General features: G+C 43.6%; 1 protein-coding gene across 1 annotated transcript in view; it reads right to left on the minus strand.

Annotated features, from left to right (window-relative positions):
• RYR3 (ryanodine receptor 3) overlaps window positions 1-20,125 on the minus strand; it is a 491,158-nt gene that overhangs the window by 252,583 nt on the left and 218,450 nt on the right. Inside the window, 5 exon segments of the mRNA XM_040620426.1 lie at window positions 6,628-6,784; window positions 9,335-9,409; window positions 13,898-13,991; window positions 16,965-17,064; window positions 17,907-18,019. Of these exon segments, the coding sequence (XP_040476360.1) occupies window positions 6,628-6,784; window positions 9,335-9,409; window positions 13,898-13,991; window positions 16,965-17,064; window positions 17,907-18,019 (539 nt within the window).

The raw sequence follows: 20,125 nt of genomic DNA on the forward strand, positions 1-20,125 counted from the left end.
TCATTGTTCCAGCAGCAGTGTGAATTATAGGTTGAAAAGAAACAAGGCTAGAGACAGTTGATTTTTTTTTTTTTTTTTTAAAGATTTTTTATTTATTTCTGTGACAGAGAGACAGCCAGAGAGAGGGAACACAGCAGGGGGAGTGGGAGAGGAAGAAGCAGGCTCCCAGCGGAGGAGCCTGATGTGGGACTCGATCCCCGTACGCTGGGATCACGCCCTGAGCCGAAGGCAGACGCCCAACGACTGCGCCACCCAGGCGCCCCGAGACAGTTGATTTTTAAGCTACACCATCAGTTCCTAGCATATCTGGAACGAAGAAGCTCCTATTTCACATATATTAATTAGAGTGAAATTTGTTATTTGACATATTGAAACTGCTTGTGTCCACAGAGGACACAAGTATCTTTCCAACAGACCGTAAGCACCCAAAAATGTTTCAGGGGAAAATGAGACATGGGAAGATGAGACCCATTCATGGATGCTGGGGTAAGCCATCAAGAAAGGCCTGGTTAGTCTGCCCCTCTGCAGAAACCTTGAGAAACCACCTTCGGGTTCACTTCTCCACAAATATTGTCCTTTTCTAATCTAGAATAGGGGGTCTTAGAATGGTCTTAAAGAAGTCACACACTGCAGGACATTGCTAGGATCCTGGCTGGGCAGGGAAGCCAAGGAAAGCCCCCTGCTGTTAACTGTGTTGGGGGACTAGACTCATCTGCATTAGGGAAGGTGCACTTCTCCAGCGGGCTCTTCCCTCCATCTTTCTCTAATTCCTACACCATCAGCGTGAGGTAGGCAGCGCTATGGCCATTTCATGGAGAAGGAGACACACTCAAAGGTCGTCTTCTTGGTCTCACTAAATCCTCACAACCACCCTTCAAGACATACTTCTTCACCTCCATTTTTTTGGAAAACAAAAACCAAAACAAAAAAATGAAACATTAAGGTTGACCAGCAAATGGCCAAGCCAGGATTCTCACTCAGGTTTCTTTTACTTCAAAGCCCATGGTTTTCCTTGACTCCTTCTCTATTTGGTCCACTTTGAACAATAAAGACTTGAGAATCATTGATTTAAATTTTTAAAATACTGTTCAGACTGTCAGAATGGCTAACATTAAAAACACAGGAAACAACAGGTGTTGGTGAGGATGCAGAGAAAGGGGAACCCTCTTACACTGTTGGTGGGAATGCAAACTGGTACAACCACTCTGGAGAACAATATGGAGATTCAAAAATAGAACTGCCCTGTGACCCAGAAATTGCACTACTAGGAATTTACCCAAAGGATACAAATATACAGATTCAAAGGGGCACATACACCCCAATGTTTATAGCAGCATTGTCAACAATAGCCAAACTATAGAAAGAGTCCAGGTGTCCCTCAACTAATGAATGGATAAAGAAGAATACACACACACACACACACACACACATATATATATATATACATATATATGTTTATTCTTTATCCATCACACACACACAATGGGATATTACCTGGCCATCAAAAAGAATGAAATCTTGCCATTTGCAGAGATATGGATGGAGCTAGAGTGTATTATGCTAAGTGAAATAAGTCAGAGAAAAACAAATATCAGATGATTTCACTCACATGTGGCATTTAGGAAACAAAACAGATGAATGTGTGGGAAGGGAAAAAGAAAAGAGGGAGAGAGGGGGAGGCAAACCATAGACTCTTAATAATAGAGAATAAATGGAGGGTTGATGGAGGGAGGTGGGTGGGGGATGGGCTAGGTGGGTGATGGGTATAAAGGAGGCACTTACTATGATGAGCACTGGGTGTTATGTGTAAATGATGAATCACTAAATTCTACACCTGAAACCAATATTATACCGTATGTTAACTAACTAGAATTTAAATAAAAATTTGGAAGATAAAACAATAAAAAATACAGTGTGGAGTTTATTTGAAATGAAATAAAACTGCTGTCTCTAGATGTTTGAATCTTAGGGTACATGTTTTCTCCTCTCCCTTTTCCCTCTTTCCTCTGTACCATTCTCCTTCCCTGAGAACTCAGTGAGGAAGCGGAGCAAGCCAGAAGGCTGGCACAAACAGAGCCAGTGTTTCCTAAGGGATGTACCATGAGCCCAGCTGCCATCTTGATTCTACCTGGCAGGAGCTTCTCAGGTTAAAGGGCACACGAGTCCAGTCTACAGAGACGCTTTCCACGCCCGGCAGAGGAAGCAGTGCACAGCTTTTAAAAGGCAGGGAAGTCATGTTTGGCCAAGAACACAGTGCTTAGCACATACTAGATATTTGATAATTGTTGACTCAACTGAATGTAATGTTTTTATAAACTGAGGAAAATTTTCTTCTCATTGAGAACAATGATAGCTCTATATCCTTCTGCAAATAAAATAGGCAAACTTTGAGATTCTATCTTGACCATTCAAGACTTACGGTATAGTCATGAAAAATCACTATAAAATAAATGGTTACATGTGATAAGGCTTGATTTAACATCACTAACTCACTCTTCCCTGAAAGGAATTCAGCACTGTGAACTGATGTGGAGACAGGAGATCTAAATGGATAATATTTACTCTGGCGTGTCAATACTAAATCACATCACCTGACAATCCTTGGGGAATGGCCTTGCAATGTCAAGACAATGGGAAAATGATGTGAAATCAAGTTCATAGAAATCTGACTTCCATGTTCAAAATAATGAATCTGTCTCCTTGAAAGCTGATAGGAAGATAAGTATTAGGATCCAAAATGATTACACAATGATGATAGGATATTTCTATGAAGATCATGGGGGTTCAAATGAAATGGATTTGAGGCTATTTTAGCATAGGACCACATTCCTAGATTCCTTGAGCAATTTCCACACTTATCACCAACTACATACTGTGCCAAGTGTTGGGGTACCAAAAGAGGGGCATGTGTGGTCCTTGTCATCTAGAGGCTCCCGGTCCAGTGAGTGACGGCTGTTCCAGAAGCATGAACAGGGGCCTACTGGAGGCCCACGGAGAAGCCCACCTCCTGTAAAGGGCACCTGATACTTGTCTGGAAGGTCGAGCAGGAGTTCATGAGTGGGGGTGTGTAGGAGGGGTAAAAGGCATTCCAGGTACAGGTTTAGCAATGAGAAAAAAGAACACGTTCAAGGGCTGATAAATATTTAGTAAGCCAGACCTCAAGGCAACTGTGAGCAAGAGACAGAGAGGATGAAAGGGCAGGCAGAGGTCAGATCTTAACATTTTATGACAGATTTCAAATGAGGGGCAACCAGATTACGAGCTGTGTTCAAGGTGTTGCAGAGAGATGGGAGTCAGGTCTAGGTGACCTGAAAGCTACGTGCTATCGAATACCATTTCCAGATTAAAGGAATAAGGTGTGACGCTGTAGTTCAGAGGCAACAAGAAATCCCAGGCCTCCAGTTTGGTTTGGATCACCCTGCTGAAGGAGAGGGATAAAAACTGACCAAGGTCACTCCCTGCTCATTATTCTACATGCTTCCCATACTTGCTCGAAGACCTTGGTTTGACTTCATCGGAGCCAGGCCAGGCCAGGCCCATGACGGCAGCAGGTGTGAGTTCTGACCCCCTTCCATGAAGGCTCAGTCACATCCGTGTCTAAGATTCACAGAGTAGCTGACGCTTGCTTGTAAGGGCAGCCTGCTAAGGATGTGAGCACGCACCTGCAGCTGCCCCATGGCCCCAGTTTAGAGGTCATAGCTGTCACGGGCTAATGCAGCCAGACAGGAAACGGAGTGGAAACGCATCAATGCCAAATGACTCACAGCCCAGCTAACCGAGTGCTGCCCTGAACACATGAGCACCAAGACCGTAGTGTGTTGTGGATTCTCCAACATACAGAGAGGATCAGGTGAATACCGCCCCCCCCACACGTCATTCACAAACGCACAAAAGACACAGTATCTCCACCTCTCAGCCTTCCCGCTGAGTTCCCTCAATCCCTGCACTGCCACCCAGATCCTGAAATGGTATCTCCGACGACGGTCTGCCATCTGCTCCATCCCATAACACCTGTAACAGGAAAGAGCTGGCCAGATGACTCAACACGCTCCTGTTGTGCAAAAGCAGAGCCAAAAGTCTCTTTCTGCTGGGACCTCACGACTCCCCTGTGAGGGCAAGCACGCTGGCGTGTGCATTGAGGAGGAGAGCCTGCACCCAGCAGGGTAAACATACATTTACTAGGGAGGACTCTGGAGCCCCAGAGCACTCAGGCATTTCTACTGTTCTTCTCCCAGAAGCTCTTTGGATTGTGTGTGGCAGAGCAATGCATCCTCCATACCTTCTTGCTTTCGGTGTAGCTTCACCTTCTGCCCACACAATGTCCTAAGGAAGCCCCGATTTCCTGGGGGAACACAGCCATTTCTTGGCCTGCCATGGAGCCTAGGTCATTTTAATTTCAGTTCCTTCCACGTTGAAATGAACGTAGCTGGGCTGAATACTGCGGCACTGGGAGTTATTTAAAACCTCTAAAGTAGTGACTCCAGTGAAATGTAACAGCACTGCCAAGTGCATAGGACAATGTGACTCATGGGTGACTTTACATCCAGCTCTGCTACGCCGGCTGTCCCCACGGTACCTCGATGACTTTCAGCCACCGGCTGCTTTCCTCCATGTGCACAGAGATGGAGGGACTTGGGGAGATAAGCAGTGAGCCTTTGGAGGGTAAGCGTGCTCACAGGCCAGAAGCCGTGCCAAGTGGAAGGACACTCTGTGGTGCTCTGAGTTTTTCTGCCTTTCCACGGCAAGCACTAAGCCATCTCAAGGCTGAGCCAAGAAAGGAATGGAATGGAAGAGTCCCCGTGGAACAGGATCCTGCCAGCTGCCTGGAAGGCCACTCGAAGGCCTGCTGTAATCAGAGAAGCCCCTTTCTGAACTAGTGTAGACCGCAAAGTCACGGATCCATCCCAGGGCAGCAGGATCTAGAGTGATAGCTGAGGGGATCGTGGTAGAGCACTCAAAGAAAGAAAACGCCAAGCTGGCATTCTCAGAAAGTCATTTCCTTGGTCATCAGCCAGAAGGAATCGTTTCTGTTTCTCCATCTCTTTTTTACCCTCCCACACTTGCTGTCGCCCCCAGCATCCCATGTTCAAGTTGTCTCTTAGGAAAGAATGTGATCTTGCTTGTCTCTGTTCTTCGGACTTTTTTGTTGCTTGGTTTCACTGACTCTTTTAGCAAGTTACACTGCCATAAACCACTTCGTGGAGGCCAAAATGTTTTACTACACAGATACACATTTGTATTTAAAATCTTTCTTTTGCTGAGAATCTTAAAAAAAAAGAGAAGGAAACATAAAGGAGACGTGCTCAAAAAACCAGAATGAAGTCAAGGAGCCAACGCACCATTTAAAGAGAAGCAGATGGGAGGTGATGTTTGAGAAGAATTTCGGATAGGAAGTTCATATATTTTCATGTTTGAAATACAGGTGTGGAAATAGCTTAACTCTGATACGCAGCATTTGGGGGACAAAAATTATATGCCAGAGATTCTCTGCCAGGAAAGACTGGGACCATAAAAAGAAGGAAAAGAAAGGTGTCTGAGCCCCTGGCTTCGAAAGAAGGTAATGCTGGAAGACTGTCCTTTGATTCCAGAAGCAGCAGCGCTGCCCACAGAAAATTCAACTGTCAGTTCCACGCCGAGTCCTACCTGAACAGAATCATCAACAGCCCTTTCCTGAAATTGTGTTGAGAACACAAACCAAGATCTATTTCTGGAAAAGAGCAAAGAAGAATGAAACTAGAGATGAAGCCCCCAAAGGAGATGTCGAACTGTCCTGTTAGGAGATGCAGACTCCCTGGTAACCAGGCCTGCATCTGTGCACAGACTTTCCGACGCTTGGATGATCTTTCCAGAACAATCATAAAGTGACAGAGCAGCCAACTCTCTGTCAGAAGTTGGCTCAGCGTGCAATTCTGACCATCCAACTAGATCCGGCTCGGAGTGATGCAGAGTTAAAGTCTGACTGGACCTTAAATATTGGAGTCTTTAAAAAACCGTTGTCTATAGACACATCAAAAGGCAAAGCAACATGTTTGCGGTTAACCCAGAGTCCGCTTTTAAAGAAGGCTGGGGTTGGATGGGTGAGAGCTAAGAAGTAGACAGAAGAGACAACCTCGGGAATGGAAGAGGAAGGTACTGGTGACTTTGTATGATACAAGTAACTACAAGATGAGGTCATGTTCAGAGTGATGCCTTCTCTGCATCTTTCTGAAAGAAGTCACTTCCTTGATTTAACCCCATGTAGCACTGAAACTCATGCCTCTAAGTTATCATTGTCTTATAGGACTGAAGCATATGCTTTGAAGTATTAAAAACAACTTAGACTATATTAAGGCACAGCATCATCTTTCATTAACCTCTGAACAACGCTGCCCATTCCTATGATCCTTTTATTTTCTGGGGCTTTCCACTCTTCTTTGAAGTCTCTGTCTCAAGACTTAAACCTTCCTCCAAGGTCCACATTCCCCTATAAACTCGATTCTAAAGATAGAAGAAGGAAGTGTTTAGCACAGGTCTAATTTCCAATTCCATCTCGTTCCAGTCCACTTTCTTTTCGGTCACAGTTCCGCCTGGAGGTTTCAGAGCTTTCACTTTTAAAATAAGGTCAAAGTGCACTTCCTTACACCTTACCTTAGAAGCCCGGAAAGAGAAGGCTGTGGACTTGGTGTCTGACTTCACCCGGTCCTGCAGTATAAGGCCTTGGTCCTCCGTCAAGGCCAGATAGTGGCCTGTGGTGAGATGCCGGAGGCGGAAAGCCTGGCCCCATCTGATGTTACTGCCACTCCAGCTGCGCAGAGAGAACAGCCACGAAACTCAGTCTATTTCAGTATTGATCCTGGGTTTTCCTCCACATGCTAGCAGAATTCTAATCCCTCTGTGGTTTATCCCCTTAAGGGACAAAACGCTAGTCTCCTGGCTCGCTCTACATTTCAGGTCTCCTGACAACTCAGTAGGGAATTTCTCTTGCGGCCTCGCAACACCAACAAGGAGGCACCAACAAGGAGGCACCCTCGTGCACTGTGGGTGGGAACGCAGACTGCTGCAGCCACTGTGGAAAACAGTGTGGCGGTTCCTCAGAAAATTAAAAATAGAATTACCACACGATCCAGTAATTCCACCACTGGATATTTACCCAAAGAATATGAAAACAATAATTCAAAGAAATAAATGCACCCCTATGTTTACGGCAGCATTATCTATACTGGCCAAGATATGAAAGCAACCCAAGTATCCAACCACAGATGAAAGGATTAAAAAGATACGGTGTGTGTGTGTGTGTTTATGTGTGTGTGTGTATGTGCATATATATACACAAAGGACTATTATTTAGCTATCAAAAAAGAAGGAGATCTCGCCACGGATGGATCCAGAGGATATCATGTTAAGTGAAATAAGTCAGTTAGAGAAAGACAAATACCTTATGATTTTGCTCATATGTGAAATTCAAGAAACAAATGAACAAAAAAAGACAAAAAATAGACTCTTAAATACAGAGTGTTTGGTAGAGTGAGGTGGATGGGGCGGAAGGTAAAATAAAGGATTAAGTGTACACTTATCTTAATGAGCACTGAGCAATGTATGGAATTGCTGAGTCATATTGTACACCTGAAGCTGATATAATACCGGATGTTAATTATACTTCAATAAAAATAAAAGGGGGAAAAAAAAGAACACCAACACGGATGATGATCCTGAGACAAGTCAACGATTTAATGTAACTAGAAGTCCCAAGATTCCAATTTTCCCTTCACTCCACTAAAGTTTCTTGATATAAAAAAAACCACAAAAAGAATGCCTGATGAGGGAAACTCATTTCTGGAAAAGCAAAGCCATCCCTATGTACTATCTCAACTCAAACATTTTAATACCACAAAGAATCCTATGTTTAAGAGAAATGGTAAAAATATTTGTGCAACTTGCTCTTGCCAGGGAGAGGCAGATAATAAAGAAGGGTGTGTGTGTGTGTGTGTGTGTGTGTGTGTGTGTGTGTGTGTATTTTTGTATTACAGGGTGATCCATTCTGTGGAAAAAAAGTGAAGCAAGATGATTTAGATAAGGGAGACCTCCTGTTGAATGGCAACCTTTCAACGGTCCTACATCAAATTGTTGGCATCCAAGGAAAGTTACTATAAGAGTTAGGGGAGAAATTATCCACTGAATAACTTGAAACTCATTATCTTTTAAGTTAGAATAAAATCTCATGGTTAGGCCTCTGGGGAAATAAGCAACCATAAATGGAACTATATATACATACCTACTTTGACTTCTTAAGAAAATCCATTAAGCAAGGCTTAATATCCTGAGAACAAGAGTATGTTAGAGCGAACATTTTAACAGGGCTGGAAAGAGAATATAAATGCTCCAAGCCTGCTTACCCAGTGGGTGCTCCTTAAAAGCAGTATTCTTTAAACCAGTAACCTCCAAAGAGCTTTTTCTCAGTAGAAAATGTATCTACGTGTATATGTGTGTAAGTTCTAGTATTTTCTTCTTATCTATAATGGATTATCTTGAAGACCACCTTGGGGGCATACACTCGCATGAGAGAGACATTTACCGTGAACATATGTTCAGAGGGAGGCTGAGGAGAGAGCTGGCAAGAAGAGCAGAGAAGGAAAAGCAGACAACTGTCCCTCCTCTGTATCCCAAGCAGTTAGTTTAGCTCTAGCCTGACCTGTAATCCCTCTCAGCAAAATAATGGCCCTGAGCTTACCAGATCCCCCTTTGTAGTGTGACGTTTGGAGACCACGTGTTTTTACTCAAGCACACAGCTCGAGTCTCAGCCACCCGTTCCTTCCACCCAGGTACAATATTGTTTCTGACAAGTCTGGTAAATACAGCTACCTCTCCAGTGGTGCCTTAATCTTCTCTACCTCATGCCATCACAACCACTAGTCTCATTTAAAGCTAATATTCCACTGGAGCCAACACAACTACTGAGAGGAGAAACACTAGCTGGGTTTCAGAGAACCTGTTCAAGAAAACAAATGGGGGAAGTACTTTGATGGCTTTCAGCAGACATGTCCAAGCTCGCCTTTTATAACCTGGACACCAGAAGGACAGCAGGAGTTGGGGGCTGGGCTCAGGGCAACAAAGCTCTCTGGCTTCAGAAGCGACAGAAGTCTTGGAAATTCTCATTCTCTCTCTCCTCTCTCTTTCTGTGTGTGTGTGTGCTGCTGTGGTTTAAAAACAAAGTCAGGAAAACTTAAAACTTAGCTCTGGGCCAAGCAACTTTTGAGAGTTGGCCATGTGATGTGGAATAAATGAAATATTTAAGAGAATGGACAGTATAGCAAAATAAAATCATCTTGAAAAGAGCACCACCCTGACCCTCCATTACCTTATCCGAAGGGGTTCCACTCTCCACAGAGATCTGGCTCGTGTCCCAGCTCCCCCAGCTTCATAGAATATCCTCCTGTGAGCAGAGTTGGAGATTAGCTCCTCTGAGCCTGACACTGATCAGCACTGGGGAGGGAACAGCTCCCTGCAGAGGCTGTTCAAACCCTGCTGCTCTTTCCAAGCCCTCATGTAGTCAGCAAAACTGAGAGCATGAGTCAAAGAGAAGCACAATTTTCCAGGCTCCATCTCTTAGGAGGGAAAAAAGGTGCTAAAGGGGAGGGAAGTGCTCACTGTATATGGATCGAGGACACTTGTGGACCAGCAGGTGTACAACAAAAAGGATTGTCTCCATTTCCACATCAGGAATCAAAATAGCCTCATCACAAACCATCAGGATAGAGAGCAAATGCTCAGATTCTTTTAGGTTAATCTCCTTATAGTTTTACGTCTCTTAAAAATGTATTTGTACTTTTAAAAAATGTAGCTGTCCTTTTAAAACACATGTGCATACAGTATGAATTTATTTCCATTTTTCTAGGAAGTCTGGAGCAAAGCTTTATGCCCAGCCGCTCTAGTGTTCATAGCTTTATCACTGTATGGGATATCACTGTACCTCTTTTCCTGCATTACAGACCACATTTTAATGTATTTTTAAATTACATGTTTATTTTGGAATAATTTTAGGTTTCCAAAGTTGCAAAGACAGGACACAGAGCTGCATACTTTCACTCGGTATCTCCTAATGTGATCTTGCACTATGTGTAAGATGCATGCACTACACTTGTCGAAACGAAGAAACCAACATCGCTAGGTCATGACTAGCTGAACTCAAGGCTTTACTTGGATTTCAGTGATTTTTCCATTAGTAGTTTTCTTCCTGTTCCCAGATCCAATCCTGGAATACCGCAATGCATTTAGCTGTCCTGTCTTGTTTCCTCTGGTCTGTTCTTAGACTTCCCTCGTTTTCCACGACTTTGATAATTTTGAGGAGTAGTGGTCAGGTATTCTGTAAAAGGCCCTTGATTTGGGTTTGCCCAATGTTTATCTGATGATTAGTAAACTCTGCTTTTCATTCTATACAATAGGAACCGACCTACCTATATGAGAGAACAATCCTTGTTGAAGAGCGTATCTCATGGCATATGGCAGTCATATGGAATCCAGACTCTCTTCAAGAATCTTGTGACCTTAGACTGAGACTGATCACTTAACCGCACTTAATTTCACCAATTTCACTAAATTAAAAGCCCACCACAGAAGATCTGTGTATACCACAACTGAACCACTCGAGCCCCAGAAGAATCTTGATCTAGATTTTGAGACAACAGGTCATCAATATAGGTAAAGAGAAAATGTGCAACTCTTATTTTATCTGAAGAAGTACCATAATTAGGAGTCGGTTGAAAATACCGGCTTGGGAGTCAGGCAGCCCTGAGTGTGAGTCTGTTAGCTGCGTGACCTTGTCAGGTCCCTTCACAGTTCTGTACTCGGCTTCTCATCTGTCAAAGGAGACTAATTCGGTTACATGAGTCACAGAATGGTTGTGATAAGTTAATGCGCATTTTTGACACGCACAAAGATGTTCACAGATGTACTAAATACTGTGTAGTATGAATATACCCAAACTTTATTTAAATACAGATGTTTCTATCATGCATGGAAAAACACTTGACATAGAAACACAACGAAACATTGCATTAATAATGGCTACCTCAGGTTGGTGTGACGACAGAACACAGCCTAAACCTTTTTCAAACGTACATGCGATCAGGAAACACTCAGTAAAGATTGAGAAAGAAATCCTATGTGACTTGAGAGCTCTAACTGCCCAGGTGTTCCTGTGCCGGGTCTAGAACAGTAATGACACCTCACTAGTCACACAGACTTGCTGAGGTTTTCACTCCTGCTTCTCCCCACTCAGTGAGAACTGGAAGGGCCTCTCAGGTGAAGAGGGTGGAACAGCACACCCCAGGTCACAGGATCAGAGAACTCTCTCCCTCTGACATCTGAGGAACTCCTGAAGGTTAGTCCCTCCCACCTGGGAAACGCGGCAGCTTGTTCCATTTAATCTTGTAGAGGCTGAAACGACTTGTTCCTGTTCTCTAAAACAATTACCCAAGGAGAGGAGTAGAGTGGGTGGTGCGCTGAGGTGCTTTGAAAGCTGGGCTGACAGCTTAGCCTTGGCTGCAAGAGGTTAAGAGACTTACCCCAGGGGGCTTGACAAGCCAGAGGCAGAGCCAAAGACCAGAGCTCAGGTTGCTAGATTGCTGCTTTCAGGTTTGTACCCTGGGACTGTCAGCCTCTCGACCCGGCCTGGCTGCTTTCAGGCTTTAGAAGGAACAGAAATGATTTCCTCTGGAAAGTCAGCCCCCTCCCTGAAGGGTTGCTGGCATCTTTTAGTGTGTTTCTGATTTTCTATTCCTTTGGGTTCTCCCAGATTTCAGTATTCCTGGCCATCCTGGCCAGTTACCTGACGACACAAGACAACGAGGGGGCTTCTCACTCACCTCCCCCAGACAGCCAATGCCAAAGCATCCTCTTTTGATTGAGAGACCAGCTGATACAAAATGCAGATTCCAGTAATAATGAATAGCTGCTTACTCACCCCTTCATGCTTCCTTACAAAGTCTCAACCCCCTCATGCTTCCTTATAAATAAAAGGAATAAGGCTTTTTTATCTGTGAATTTATTTCCCCCCAAATACAAATTAGATCCTGTGGAATCCTCCACCAAGGGAAGGTCACCTTTGTCTTATCTCAATGATGGCATGCGTGCCTGCGTCAGGGTGCCCATTCGGGGAATTCCTCTCCATCTGTTTCATTTTCCTTAGCACCTCCTTTCAAATATTTGTGCAGTCTTTCCTTTTACTCAGGTTCTTGTTCAAGTACTTGACAGGAATGCCACCAAATGACAAGCTTCTCCAAGCAGAGTTTCTGCCCAGGATGTTTCTAATTTGAGTTCTAAATTTAATGACAGGTATGGGGGGGGGGAGTGAAGGGCAGGTCGAGGGTCATGCACAGGATTATCATTTCATTTTTTCCAAATTCCTGCCCTTTAAAGAAGAACTGGAATGGGAAGAAAGAACTAGTGTGTTCAGATGTGTTCCATCTTAAACATACAGCTGCCTGCAAAACTCATAAAACTTCAGGTCTTTATCTACCTGTGAATCTTCCCTTTAATGCACAATATATTAAAGAGACAGTATGCGGGCTCTTGCACAATTTTACTGTTCAAAAAAAAAAAAAGGAAAAGAAAATCATAATTGAATAGGATCACATGACATTATTTAGTGTATGGAATCCTTAATTCTAAGGTCAGCCTAATGCCCTTCCTCGGAGATAACTGTCAGTTAACTGGACCAGTGTCAGGAAGGCAGGGAGTGAATTAGTTAGACACTTGCCATAGGTCTGTGCTTTATGTGCCCTAGGTCATATCTGGTTCCCATGGACAGACATTCAGAGGACAGAACAAGTAGGGAGAGACTCAGAACAACAGGGACACATACTACCAATGCATGGTTTCTAAGACACACATTAACATGTTCAAGCACACTGCTCTGCTCCTGGAGGTCCTTTTGGTTCATCAGATAAGGAATAAGCCATGGCTGGAGAGTCAGCCGCACGGCTTCTAGGCTGCCATCTGAAAGCAGCCAGTATGTGACCTTTGGCAGGATCCTGACCTAGATGCTCTCTTAGCTATGAGGACGTGACCCCATGCTTCTAATGAAGTGAAAGAAATGCAGTTACCAGGGTTCCCATAGGCATTACACAACAAAGAATGCATTACCTCTGGGAGATCACACCCATTGCTGTTACAAATTCTGCCTAATTTGGATCCAATTTTATTTTTTTTAAATATTTATCACATTTGTATAGTTACAGGGGCCAAGCTTTTTATGCTCTGTTCCTTTGATGTCAGACTACCAAGGGACCCTTCAGTATGCGTGTAAGACCTGGATGAGTATCTTCCATCTCCTGGTTTTGAATTTTTGAAAAGCATTCATTAAGGAGTCAAGCAGAGGACCGCAGAAAGCATCACCCTCGGAAGTATCCTCTGAATGTTGCCCTTGGCCCTGTCCCTGCTAAATCCATCTCCTGCTGGATACTGATATTTGGTTTCTCCAATCCTAGCAAAATGAAATCACCAAACGCCACCTAAATGACTTCGCACATGAGAAGGGGGAAAAGAGAGATCTGCCTTTGATGGTGAATAACTTGGGTGCACAGACTCCCTAGAATGACTAGCCTGATTTCTGTCACCAAATGGGTGCTTCCATCTATAATAAATGCTACCAGAAACTCCCTAGGCAGAGCAGAAATCAAAGAAAATGAAGGTCCTGGAAAGCATTAGGGAACTGCTTGCCTAAGAAGCAGCACGCGTCTCCAGGTACTCCTGGGAGCAAGCTGCAGGGTGCTGCCATGCCTGTCTCACAAACTGCATCCCATGGTTGTCCACTGACCCACGCTTACAGAATTCATCTGTGGCCACACCCAAATGCAAACTCTGGAGTCTGAGGCACCTGAGACTGGAGACAGCAGGGAGAAGGATGAAGCCACTGGCTTACCTGTGCTGGGCATCATTCTGGTCTGTAGATGGTATCGTCAAACACTCATCATGACCGTGGAAGAGACGTACTACGTGCCCACCAAGTAGGTATCCTAGTGAGAGAATTATATTCTACTATGAACTTATAGGAAATTTAACGATGAGAACACCGTGTTTAAAAAGGGTAAATTCATGCAGGTCTGAGTCAGTTATGGGAAAACACCAAGAAAGAAGCATTTGGAAAATGACAGATTTCAAGAATTGTGGCCTCAGGAAGAAAAGACAAGGAAGACAAAACAATTCTAACGTTGAAAGTTAAATAGGATTTCAGAGACGAGCAAGTCCAACATCAAAATGTAGGGTGAAAACAGTGTCAACTCATATCATTTACAGGAAAATGATGTTGCTACTGTGAGGAAGATAAGGCTTTTCCAGTTGCTTAGGATGAAAATGTATTCAACATGAAATTCCTGGATAAGCTCTTACAGTCTCGATGTGTATATCCTGTGGCAGAATCCCAACCAAACTGCAGTCATGGTGAAGAAAGAGGATGCTGGGAAGGAGGTCAGCAAACTTACAAAGAACTGTCTTAGGGGAAGCTAACTTTTGAATGCATTTCACAGACACAGCTCACACCTGGATGCTCGTCCCACAGCACCAAGGGGAGACGAAATGTCATTCCAGGATCCCACAGCGGATGAGCCCCTAACGGTAAGCACTTAGCTTTCAGCATAAGGAATCTCAGTAGCCATGGCGATGCGAGATGTATGGGAAACAATGAACTTCAAGGACACGATGACCTATCAGTCTTCAAATAAATTCTGAGCCTTAATCCAAAGAACATCCTGGGAGAGGGACTCCAGTCTGAGGTTTACCTTGTACGAAGAAATGGAATTTGCTATGGCTTTGAATAAAAAAATTCTCTAGACTAGTCTGTTCTCAGGAGACATACGGACTTAGTACACTCGTGTCTGCATCGTGACTTAAAAAAAAACAAAACACACAGATCACTTTAGGGGCTACCAAACTACTCTGGGTGTTGAATTAACAGTAAGAATGATGAAATGAAATCATGCCAGAGGAGAAAGGGGTGTTTATCAGTACATCTTGTATAGGGACAGTGTGATATTCTCATAGGTTTTTTTTTTTTTTTTTTTTGTAACCAAGTGAGCCAAGTTCTTAAACTTCCCTCAAACATTCAGAAATTATTTCCCAATTTTCCTCTTACTGGACTAATAGTGCCAGTTGTATATCCCCCTCTTTTTTTTTTGGCATTAAAATCATTCATGATATATGTAAGGGAATTCTTAACAGCCAATTTATATAGAAAAATCAAACCCTTCCACGATCGTGCTCTTGATTACACTCTGTCATCTCATGATGGCGAGGCCGTGCCCCATTTGGATCCATCGTTTGCAGTCCTCGGGCTCTTGCAATCAATATTCTAGTCACACGAAGAAAACTGGCAAGTGCTGGTGCCTCACGGCTCTGCCTAATTGAACTCTAGCCGGGCAGCATTCGGGAAGAAGGGTCATGATGAGGGTCACTTACGCTCTCAGGGCTGAAGTGGGCTCCTCACCGGGGGATGCTGAGAGGGCATTTCTGCCTGGCCAGATGACTCAAGTGATGAGCTATCCAGGCTAAACTACAAGGGCACTCAACACATCGATAAGGACCGTTTTGACGTGATTTGCAAACACTTCTTAATTAATCTCCACAAGTCGTCTGTTGCGACTGGGGAAACATTTTATTCCTACCATGAAAATGAAAAATTTAACATGGAGAAGATCCAGTCAGAGTTTCCTTGGGGAAGATTAAAACCCAGAGCTTCTTGATCCCTGACAGAAGGGGAATGACAACAGACTCAAGGTGGTGGGTTAGTGTTGGGGTAAAAGAAGAGGGCTAAGCATCGCCTGCCTTTTTAAAGCCTTCCACATGTTGCTGAGTCAAAAATATGTCACTTTCTGACTATTCAGCTTTGTTCTGAAACGAGGGCAACTCCTTGACACCCTTAGTTTTCCCTCTATTTTTAAACATATTTTTTTCTTTTTTAAAGATTTTATTTATTTAGAGAGAGAGAGAGAAGGGGGGAGAGAGTGCGAGCAGGGGTAGGGATAAAGGCAGAGGGAGAGAGAATCTCAAGCAGACTCCTCACTGAGCGCAGAGCCCAATGCGGGGCTCAATCTGACGACCCTGAGATCATGACCCGAGCCAAAATCACGAGTCAGATGCTTAACCAACTGTGCCACCCAGGCATCCCATATTTTCAAACATCTTATCACAGAAGGGCATTCCCAGTTTGCAACTACTGGGCTCTGGGCTCAGGATTAAAAATCTGGTTAAAGCTGTGGTACGAGCATTTTTTTTAAATTCTGATCTTGCCGTAAAGTGCTAGAATGTAAGATGATAACTTGTATCAGTCACTGGCATTTGAGTACTCTGCTCAGCAGCGATATTACCCATGAGTAAGGTCAGGCCAGTATATTTATTCTCTAACTCGAAAGGTGCATTGACTTTGCCTGGCTCCAAGAAACAGGATATGTTGAACAAACTTTGATGGCCTTACTTCCACAGGAAAAATAAAATACTGAGAAAATTTTATTATTGTTAAATGGCCCTCCATAAATACAAGTAAAAACAAATGGCCAAGCACACTTTCATTATAGAGAAAGTCTTTCTTCCACCTATATGGAGAGATGCTTTGGGGAGAAAGAGTACCAGCATCACCTTCTCAGAAAATAATCTAAGACTGAAGTTTCCGAGGTCTAGATGCTTCTAACTCGTAACCATAAATGAAAAGGAACAGTGGGAGAGGGAGAATGCATATCTGAATCCTGCACGCCTATCGTACTCTAAAGGTGGGCTTTAAAGGATTAAAAGGTATCANCAGGAATGCCCCAGTCATCAGAAAGCAGGACAGAAAGTAATCCACACCCACATCGGAGAAAGAGATTCAGGTGAACTAAAATAATGCCAGCTGTGTAGCAAGACATGCGGCAGGAGCTGGGGAGCAGCAGAAAATGTCAATATATGCAGCTCCAGACAGACTGGACGGCTGAGGGCTGAATGCACATAAAAAACCACACCTTCTTCAATGCTGCTTCCTGAGCACGTAGGATGCACATTCCAGAGTGTCTGCATAAAAGAGGCGTCCACTTGTATGTTCCCGTTTGATACTGAGAGATGCTGCAGCAGAAACAGAAACGCGACATCCTTTAAATCACCAGGCCAGTCCTGACAGAAGCAGCTCAACCTAGAATCTCTGGGAGTAAATTAAGGAGTCTCCCCGTCATCAGGCTCTTCCTACACAGCCCGTGGGAGGCTGCCCCATCCCATCTAGACGCAGCTTCCAAGTGGGACTCTTTCTTCAGGGAAGGGGAAGTTTTCAGCGGCAGGGGTGGCAGACGACTGTCGACTTCACCCCCTCGGCTGGATCCCTGGTTCAACGGGGAGTCATAAAATGTCTCAAGTCAGAAGGGAATTCACAAATGGCAAAAATCACTCCAGCAGGTTGGTGCTGAGGAGCTCAAAAACTTCTGACACTTCTCTGATATTCGGACACCTGGGGACACCCTGTGCCCAATTTCCAGGTGCAAAAACCTCACCTGCATCTTTCAACCCCGGTGACATCCCATTTGCCAAAACATTTTAAATTCTCCATTCTCCCACATCAGCTTATTCTCCTACAGCCTGTTCTTTCTGGCTTGTTCTTTGCTGGACAAGAGCTAAACCAAGTGAGAAATTCGCAGTAACGGGAGCTAATGTATAAATGGTTTTCTCAGGAAGCACCTGGGGCATTCTAGCAGAGGTGCTGGGCACAGTACTTAATCTGAAAGGACAACGAACAGTTAAATTCCAGGCCCCATGATAAGGTGGCAGGGGAGAGAATCGGACCACCTACCTCTCCAGTATATTGTGCGAAGGATTCTCATCCTACCCAACCTACTGTGGCTCAATTCAGCCTCAGCCATTAATTCCTAAAGGAAAATATTCTGAAAATGAAAAGATGCCTGTGAGGAGGTACTTACAAGGTATCTTTCAGAGGACACGCTGACGAGGATGAGGTCATCACCAATTCGAACTTTCTCTCCCTCAGATCTCTGTTTGGAAGCAGGATGTATGGTCCACCAACAGGCTTCTCCTGTGTAAATGCTCCTTTAGTCATTGCTTCATGGGAATCAGTGTCCCTAATTCTGTCCCTCGTTCTCCTTTCTCCTGGTAACAATCCCTCGAGAGCGCATGTGCACACATATGCATACTCCAGACCTCAGTCTCTATTGAGCCCCTTATCCGCTTGACTATGTCTATCACTTTTGCTCTCTCTAGAGACAGAAAGACAGTGTTTGGGAGAGAGTATTGGAGGCCAGAAGCTATAGAAGCCTTTGAATATTTTTAAGACATATAGACAAATGCATTCTTCAAAGGTACTTCCGATTCTTTAAGAATTGACTTCACTGGTCTACTGACTACTCATACAGTTTTATCTTTGCCACACTCTCTATGAAATTCTACTAAAACAAGAGTAATTCTACTAAAAAAAAATCAGAGATATTTCAAAACGCCTAAATCTACAAAGACTAGAACAGGTGAAAAACTGATAGCAAAGAAGAGAAATGGACAATTTGGAAAAAGGAAAGCAGACAGATGCTTTTCATGAAGAGAAAACTAAAATCCAAGTCTTTAAGAAAGAAAGTCTCAAGAAATAAAGCCATTCCTGCTGCGTGTGTCCCAGAAAGTCTCTGGAATTGGAGGTAAGTTGCTTATAAAGGTAGCTGCAGAAGATGGGGTTGAAAACAGAACTGACTAAAAGCTATTAAGGAACTTTTATCTCCCAGCACTTTTCTGTACCCTGCACAGCCAGGTCACTCCTTCTCCTCTACCCTACAGAAGATTAGGAGTTAAACTCATGGATGACCAACCATCAAAGTTCTGGTTTTGTAATACCGAGCACTGTCAAACAAGGAAGTGAAAGGTATTGTGAAAAATAGAGAATCATTCAAATTTTATGCCCTGATAAGTAAAACCCCAGCTCCTTTCCCTCTGCCTCTAGGCCTCATACACTAGCTGGGATGCCCATCTCCTCCTCCCCTCAAATTTAAGGATTCCTCTTTAGGGAAGCCAAACTATCCAAGATAAAACATACTTTTGTCTGGGCATCTTCAGTGAATCCTTGCCAGATTAGCCAAGAGTGAGGCTTAACAGATGGCAAAGCCACAGCCACACACTCAGGGTTTCTGGTCAGCTTTTACTGCTTTGATCTAAACAGGAAGGGAGACCAAGAATCACCCGACATCCGAGCCAAGTCACTAACATGAATGGCAGGAACAAAACAGTGGGGAAAGAGACTTGGAGAAAGAAAAGATTACGGAGAGCCAAAGAAAACTTTTAAAAAGTCATAGCATTAATAATCTCAGAGAGATAAGAAAAAGTTATATTCATAAAGTAGCAATGAAAATATCCATGAGTGATCCCTTCAGAGAAAAATTCTTTGATCCTTAAAGAGACAGAAAGAAAAAAGAGGGTTATAGGATAAAGTTGAAAAAAATCTCCCCAAAAGAATGAAGAGAAAGATTAGAAATAGGAGTGAAGAGAAAATTAGAAAACCAATCTAGAGGATTTCCAGAAATTATGAACAGAGAAAACAAAGTCAGGAATTAACAACAAAATAGTATGAAACATTTCCCAAAGCTAGAAGACAAGCATTCAGATTGAAAAGGCCCACGGGGTCCCTAGCACAGTGGAGAGAGACCCACAGCAGGGTCCATTTTCGTGAGACTTGGAACAAATAGGATCCATGCCCAGATAAAACACCGTAGAATTTCAGACAGAAAGGCAAAAGAGAAGATCTAAGTAGCTCTGAGAAAATATAAACAGGCCCTACATAAAAGACTGGGAATCTGAATGTAGATGTCTCAACAGCCAGGCCATAAACTAGAAGAAAAGGAAGAAAGCCTTCATGATGCAGAGGACACAACATATTACCAATGTAGAATACTACGAATTACTTATGAAGCTGAAACTAAGGAACTTTTAGATGACAATTTACCTCCCATGGATCTTTTCTGTAAAAGCTACTGGATAATGGTCTCCACCAAGGTGACATGGTAAACCAATGAGGGGGGAGAAAACATGAGATCCAGGAATCATGGAATCTAGAAGAGAGGCAAAGGAAATTTCCTGGATGACGGTGGATGTTTCTAGAAGAGGATGCTGATGGAACAGCTGATATGAGTGAATCTGATCAGGG

Source organism: Ursus maritimus, unplaced genomic scaffold, assembly GCF_017311325.1.
Source record: "Ursus maritimus isolate PB19 unplaced genomic scaffold, ASM1731132v1 scaffold_35, whole genome shotgun sequence".
In the NCBI taxonomy this organism is placed as follows: domain Eukaryota; kingdom Metazoa; phylum Chordata; class Mammalia; order Carnivora; family Ursidae; genus Ursus; species Ursus maritimus.